The sequence below is a fragment of the Thrips palmi genome, unplaced genomic scaffold (genome assembly GCF_012932325.1).
Source record: "Thrips palmi isolate BJ-2018 unplaced genomic scaffold, TpBJ-2018v1 HiC_scaffold_7, whole genome shotgun sequence".
NCBI lineage: Eukaryota > Metazoa > Arthropoda > Insecta > Thysanoptera > Thripidae > Thrips > Thrips palmi.
The window spans coordinates 3,237,093-3,244,696 of NW_023144634.1; the positions used below are offsets into that span (position 1 = coordinate 3,237,093).

General features: G+C 44.3%; 1 protein-coding gene across 1 annotated transcript; it reads right to left on the reverse strand.

Moving 5' to 3' along the window:
* Nucleotides 1-1,373: 1,373 nt before the first annotated feature.
* On the reverse strand, nt 1,374-7,341 carry LOC117652315 (cAMP-dependent protein kinase catalytic subunit 1). Its single transcript, XM_034397138.1, has 3 exons — nt 7,114-7,341; nt 6,138-7,023; nt 1,374-5,437 (listed from the first exon to the last, which is right to left on the reverse strand). Exons 2-3 carry the CDS (start codon nt 6,963-6,965, stop codon nt 5,207-5,209), a joined length of 1,059 nt encoding a protein of 352 aa, XP_034253029.1. The 5' UTR covers nt 6,966-7,023; nt 7,114-7,341; the 3' UTR covers nt 1,374-5,206.
* Between the last annotated feature and the right edge of the window lie 263 nt (nt 7,342-7,604).

Here is a 7,604-nt window from a genome sequence, read left to right on the forward strand (position 1 = left end):
CCTCTGGCCTCTGGACCCATTCGAGCGTCGAGCTGGTCGAGCTTCGAGCGCAGCCGTGCCCTGCCTATCCCGCCATAGTCCTTCCCGACTAAGCTGGGCGGCGCGGCAGCGGCCCTTCGGCGGGGCGCTGGGGCCCAGCTTTGGCTGGCTTTGGCCGCTCTCTGCTGACTGACTCACTCGCGCCCCACCGAGCCCCGCTTCGCCCCGCCTGATCGACAAAGTGATCACCGACTACCTGATTTAGGCTCTGACTTGACGGAACTGCCGTGCGCCGGTGCCGGCCCCCACCCCACCCCCTCTCCCGCAGTCTTCCTTTGGCGGTCTCTTTGAAGTCGCCGGTGTGGGCGGGGCGTGGCGGGGCGTGGCGGGGCGGGCACCTCTATAGCTGTGCCGCCCCGGTGCCCAGCAGCGGCGGCCTCCGAAACGCCCCGCCGCGCCTTGCCCGCGCTCTCTCGCCCTCGTCTTGCCCGGCGCGGAAGCGAGTGCGTGCGAGCGAGACGAAGGCGGCCAGTCTGGCGAGTCTGGCGGCGGATTTTCTTTCAGGATCGCCACACCGCCGCCCCGCCGCCCGTGTTGTTGTGGTCTGGGAGCTTAAAAATCCGAGATGTGTGGACCCGATGAAACGCTGGGTCGGCAGCTCAGGCCGCAGCTCATCTCAGAAACAGTGAATAGGACTCTGCAACCTTGGTCCAAGTCCGCTGTGGCCCTGCAGCCACGCTGCAGCCGCCGAAACACCCAGAAACAGAACCACCTGCGACGGTCCAAGTTTGTCGTATGCAAATACCCCCCGCCTCGTGGTTATTTATGAAAGGGGTGCCACATGCGCGCCATCCCGCGCGCCGGAGACATTATGCGCCGCGCGACACGTTTGGCGACGCACCGCGACACCGCGACCGCCACGCGGTCTGCAGCGCGGGGTATCGGCAGCCAATCATGCCACCTATTTGCACGGCGGCCCAAAAAAACTCCCACGTGCTTCCAAGTTGCTCAGCGCGTGATCTAACGACCTTCATGTCAAATTACCCCCCACCGGCACGCGGCACGCCCACAGGGCCCACAGTCTACGGGCAACGGGCTGCCGGTCTGCGACGTCTACGTTCGGCGCGATTGTCATTCCCTGGCAATGAACGAGAATCAGGGCGACGCACACACGCACGGTGCGGGGTAGCGACGCGGACCCGGACCCGTTACGTTTGCCGTAGGACGCGAAGCACCAGGGTCGAGCATGTCAGTCGCTTTGTTTGTGTGTTTCGCGTGTGCGATGTAGCAGCTCCCGCAGCCTACAGCGTGCCTACAGCGAGACACACAAATCCCTGTTCAAATAGAAGGCGAGCAAGAGGCATGGAACAGAATAAACAGCGAACGCCCAGCGTCATTCCCTTAGATGTACTTTTTATTTAAGAGATTTCAGCCGAAATACAGTCAGGTAATCCTGTCTATCAAAAGGAAAAATACACTTGATCACCACTCAGAAAATGGGCGCATGATGCGCACGGTTCGAGCCTTACAGCTTGGAGCCGCGATCTGCGCCGGCGGGGTAGGCAGCCGCTTGGGTATCAGGGCTCAGGTGCTCGAAGTGTTGCCTACCTTTCGGCGGCGGTCAGTCCGCATGGGAAGGGGAGTTGGGGTGCTTCTATGTCTCTGTGGGAACAGCTAGCGCAGCCGCCGGAGAATCGGCAGTCGTCCGTACCACCATGCAGTGTTGCTACGGAATCCAATCCAAAGGTGGGAAAACTCCTCACCGCCACCCGACCAACATAGAAGCATTTGGAGCAATTCATTCAGACACTAGGGTTGCACTTAAGTTATTCTCAGAATTCTGCCTACAATAAACAGCATTATGTTACCAACGGATTTTTTCCAATTCAACAGCTTCAGTACAGGAGTAGAAGAAAATTCTGTGAAAATTATAGCAGCAATGCTGCAGCATCAAAGTTGAAAAATGTTTCCAACTAGACCTGATGGATCTCACACAAATGCCACAGGAATGACACTGAAAGATTAACATCAGATTCCTTACTTGCCTACACAATGCAATCAAAGAGGGGAAGATCTATCACGCAATTTATACATCTCGATAATGGGTCTAAAGGTTGCAGTAATAAGAATTCAAGGGGGAAAAAACCTCTTGACATACATATTTCCTATTTTCATCCTGAATGCATGTGCATCCCACAAAGAAAGGCAATACACTAAGCATGCAATTCAGAAAAAGTCTAGTATCATGGCAGTTTGTGTTTTTTTCTTTAAATGTAATCATTACCTTTTCTGAAAATTGGAGCCTATGGTGCTAGTGACGGTAGATATTTCAGCAATAAAATCAGAAAGTGATAATAAATGCAAGGAAGTGTGGCACTTCCATATAATAATTTTGCGAAGGTTTCAAAGCAAAATAAACTACACCATAATTAAATGCAATTGTAGCCACAGCTGTTTTATTGCTTGAATGAGATTTGAAAGGTTGCCATAAAAAGGAAAAATAAGGAGTTACCACGCTAAGATAGCTGTGCAACACAATTGCTCAGAAACTAAACATGAAACTTATAACAACAAGGATAAAACAAGTCAATTACTTTTGTACTCAGCCAGGTCACATGCTAGTTTTCATCCTTTTATTAATGATTTTAACGATTCAAGAAAATTCTATTAAAGAGATGAAATGAAATGGCACTTCATCGACTAAAACACAAACATATACTACTTACGCTTTTTTTATTTGTCAATTTTAAAACACTTTTAAATAAACCTCTCAGCCTCACTCATTGCAAAGCAAAATGACACTTTAAACAGTTAGTGAGAAACAAAAATAAAACTTAACATATTATACAGCAAACATAAGTTTTGGCAATCTTCCTACAATCAAAACAACAATGTGATGGGGAGGGAGATAGAAGAAGCTTTGCTCTGCGCCACAAGGGCAGGCTAAAACCTAATACCAACAGGTCAACATAATACTAACAGAAATAGGGTCAAGGATTGCACAGGTAAAACACTACATCTATGTAGAAATTAAACATGACCAGTTTCACATTTACATGGTAAAGTGAACCTCAGCAGTACAGGTACTTACATGTACCATATGGTAGTGTACAAACAGATACTAATTAATTATTACAATTGTTTAAAGTCCATTGTACAACGAACTTCCAGTCCTAAAAACACAATATCACACAAGACCTTACAACATAGACCAAAACAAATACATATAATATAAAAAGGATTCAAACAAGTTATATCAGTTTTGATTCTTCATGTGGTATTTCAATAAATATACATACATATGCATATACATATATCAGAACGAGCATAGATACATATATATACATACACATATATTTATTACAATTAGCTATTACAGAAAAAACAACCAACAAAACATTTGTAACCACCAGGATTAAAGTAGGAACCCATCAGGTTCCCATATGGCTCCCACTGGATGCCAGTGTGACCAAGGGCTTGTGGGCCCTTGGCCTGTGGCGCTTCAGAGAAGTGGCCGTCCTCATAAACAGATACACGCTCACAATCATACAAACACTTTCACACATGGACATACGTACACACATTTGCACGCTAGAGGCTCCTGCTAGCTTGCATGTTAGCTTGATTGGCCCTGCCTCACCAGTGTCTATGTGCATTAAATTCTTCCCCATGGAAGACATACACCGTTGAGTGAAACAAAAACAAAAATATATGGCTTCTAGCATACAGTAGCGACTGCCTCAAGTACTCACATCAGGCATCATGCATCATGTGACCAGAGAAGGGACTGTGACAAAATCATAGCTTGGTCAATTTGTCAGTTTTCCTGTGTTGACTTCTTTCATTTCATCTTTCAATTTTGTTAATTGATAGAAGTTAACTAATCTTAAATTTCAAATTTAAAGCTCAGAAAATAAAGTATAAAAATATGTATTGGAAAATAGTTTGATAGAATAAACTGAGTGTTGCCACAGACACCAGATTCTGTAACCAAGCTGCATCTGTAAGCAGTAGCTCAAAACTGAAACCTATGTGGTATTTTTTTTTTTCCAAGAGGCTTTGGCACTTTGTCACTCCTGTAATATGGCACAGGGTCCAGCCACCTCTCGCAAGCAGCACTTGACGGTCTTGTCACCAGGAAACAAACTGTTACCATTAAATACTGTAGTTAAGTTAAGAGTAAGATATTAGTAGGGGAATACTACTCTCACGTTTGGTCCTATGTTGTCCACACTCACGCTAAACACATCAATTTCGACTAGTAACAACAAATAAATTTTAACATAATCTGCGACCACATCTCCATCAATCAATTTCTAACAATACAATGTTGCATTGCACAGGTTTCAACTGATCATAATCATAAGCACAAACAAAAATAATATAATTCATCATATATAGTATAGGGTATTTGAATATATGAGCGCACGGGTGATGTTGGAAAGGCAGTCAACATGATAGGAAGGCTAGAGCCACACTAAAAAAAACAACAAAAAAACGACCACACTTCATTGAATTAACTCTATAAATGCCAAATTCCTTGCACAACGAACACAAATCTCCAAATAAGACTACGCAGCCTGCAAAAGGGTACAAATGGTGTATACTCGATTTTTTTTATACATAGGAGCCATAGGAACAGATATACAGTATTTGATATAAACCCTGTTTACAAGACAAGTGGCTCATCTTACTTCCTGATATGACATGAAAATGCAGCTAGTGATAGCATACTTAGCACATAGGAAAATAAACTACTTAAACAACATCTCGGTATTTGACTTTTGGAAGCAAAGCACAAAGGGTAAAAACGGGGTTGGGGAAGAGGTTCGTGGTGTGAAGGCTGATAAATTTATCATATTGCCATACAGCTAAACCACTGTAAATCACACAAGGGGAGGGACAGGGAGCATAAGGGGAACGGGGACAGGGAAGGGACAGTTAAAAAACCTCCTTTCTGGGCCACCCAGAGCATGGCATAGAGTGACACAATGCAACATGGGGAACGCAGCACAGCGCACAGCATCACTCCATTAGGTAATTAAATGCCATGGTCAACACCAGGAGGCAAATTACTCTAATTTTTTTCTTAGCTTTTCCAGTTTTTTTCCTTCAAAGGGGAGGGAGCTTCAGATTGTTCAATATTGTAATTAGTCACACTTTTTCTTAACTAAATTAAGAGAAACCTACAATAAAATGTCTGCTCACTAAAGGGGAGGGGGATCACTCAAAATTCTGCAAATTCTTTAGCACACTTCTCAGTAGATGAAATGCGCAACGCCTCCTCTTCATAATCATCGAAGTTGCTTGTATCTCCTGGACCTTTGCACCGTGGGATGAAAGGTGCTTCTATTTTCTTTTGGAACACGGCAATCCAATCAGTTGATGCAAACCATTTATGCCCCTTGATGTCATTCACTCCATTTTTCAGGTTTCCATAGCGTTTGGTCAGATCCACCTGAAACAAGGAGACGAAATTGTTTAAAAGCTGCATTTTGGTTAAATTTAAAATACAGAAGACAAAATTACAAAATACCAAGTATTCTAACTTTGAAAAATTGATACACATTTAAATTTACAAGCAACATATACATCTGAAATGACACTATTTATCAATTTGTATTTTAGGATAGAGGAAAATAATTGTTGTTTGTTTATATCTATGAATATGCACATAATTTAGAATGCTGTTTGAAATGTTAGTATGAGTTTAGAATCATGTACCTGTATTACTGTCAAGCAACCAGAATGACAGATAAACTCAGATTCACTTTTTTTTAAGGATCAATCTGATTCTGAGTTGGAATGAAGTGAAATTAAAGATAGCAGTCTGCATTTGGACTGTCAATTCCGATAAAAAATGTATTCTCATAGCATTATTGAGACTTTATGTTGCCCACAAATAAATTCAAATATAGAAAGTGGAATGTCACAACATTAAAGTAAAGATGAGAACATTAAACTAAAAACATTCTTTTTTCCAAACCGAAAATGAAAACTTACTCTAACTTTATCAATCCCACATGCAAACTGATAACAAGGCACTCAAATCAAATCATGACTACCATGACTATGTAGTAATGACAGGTTAAGTGACAATGTTTAACAAGAGAAGTAAAGGGGAACACATTTCCATGAGACACTCATGCAAAACTTACCTGCAAGAGATTGCGGAGCAAATCCTTCAAGTCAGATCCGAAGTGAGACGGGAAGCGCACCTTTCCTGACACAATCTTCTCGTAGATTTGAATAGGTTGATCGGCAAAGAATGGAGGATATCCTGCTGCCATTTCATACACCAGCACACCAAGCGCCCACCAGTCCACAGCTTTGTTGTATCCTTTGCTGAGGATGATCTCTGGAGCCAAATATTCAGGTGTTCCACAGAGTGTCCAGGTCCTGCCCTTGACACGTTTGGCAAATCCAAAGTCAGTAACCTTAAGGTATCCTTGACTGTCGATGAGCAAGTTTTCTGGCTTCAAATCTCGATAAATGAGATCTAAGTAATGCAGGTATTCGAATGCAAGAACGATCTGTGCAGCATAGAAACGTGAATGCGGTTCACTGAAGCGACCAACCTTACGTAGGTGAGAAAACATTTCTCCACCAGGTACATACTCCAGCACCATGTAGAGGTTGGTATTGTCCTTGAAGTGGAACTTTAAGCTAACAAGGAAAGGAAAGCTGATAGCTTGCAGAATGCGCTTCTCATTTAGGGTGTGCTCCACCTGTTTCAACTTAACTACTTTTTGCTTATCTAAGATCTTCATTGCATAATATTCTTTGGTAGGTTTGTGTTGTACAATCATAACCCTTCCAAAGGATCCTGTTCCCAAAGTTTTTATCCGTTCGAAGTCCTCCAGACTGGCCGTGTTGGTTGGGTTCTTCTTCCATTTGTCTTCAAATTCTTCTTTCGCCTGGTCCAGGAATTCCTTGACGCTTTCGGCGGAATCTCCCTTCTTGTTGGCCGTAGCGGCATTGCCCATGGTTTTTACTTTGAAACCTTCCAGGGCTCCCGCTGGTTCCGACGGCCGCTCTTTTCACCTACAAACCAGAACCGAGGGTTCTGTTATGGAGGAATGGAGGTTGGCAGAGGCTAGGCAGCAGACAGCCACAGCTCGACCCTCTACACACCTACACCCACCAAGATGCCACCCTCATCTTTCACCCGACTTCCACTTGATCTTGAACCGCCCGCACACACAGCACAACAAATTGTTTACAAACACCACTCAAATTTCCGACTTGAAACGTCCTCCTTTTAGCGATTTTCAGTGGACGTCAGAGGAGAAAATACAGAGATGGGTCAATTAAAAGTTTCCTCTTTCTCCGGTAGAGCGCATTACTAGACAGTGGCGGTGCTTGTGCTGCCACCCACGGCGGTCGCGCGAACTAGCGCGGAGTCACAGCCCCGTGGCACCAAACCCACAATTTTCCCTCTTTCACATCTCAGGAAAAATGACATATCGCTGTAAACTGTCAGGCTCGACGGATTGATCCAAATTTCAAGTTTTAACAGGCGGTCTGGCTCGCTTTGCGGTGCCGTTTCCTCAATAATTCACAAATTCTTCAACATCCTCTGCTTTTGGTGCGGCCCTGCTGTGAGCGCAGCCGTGTCCGCAGGA

What these genes read in the sequence shown, in the direction of transcription:
- LOC117652315 (XM_034397138.1), bottom strand. Translation starts at nt 6,965, where the DNA reads ATGGGCAATGCCGCTACGGCCAACAAGAAGGGAGATTCCGCCGAAAGC. An exon ending in TGCTCCGCAATCTCTTGCAG is followed by an intron (nt 5,438 to 6,137) that starts GTAAGTTTTGCA and finishes TCCTTGTTTCAG; the next exon opens with GTGGATCTGACCAAACGCTA.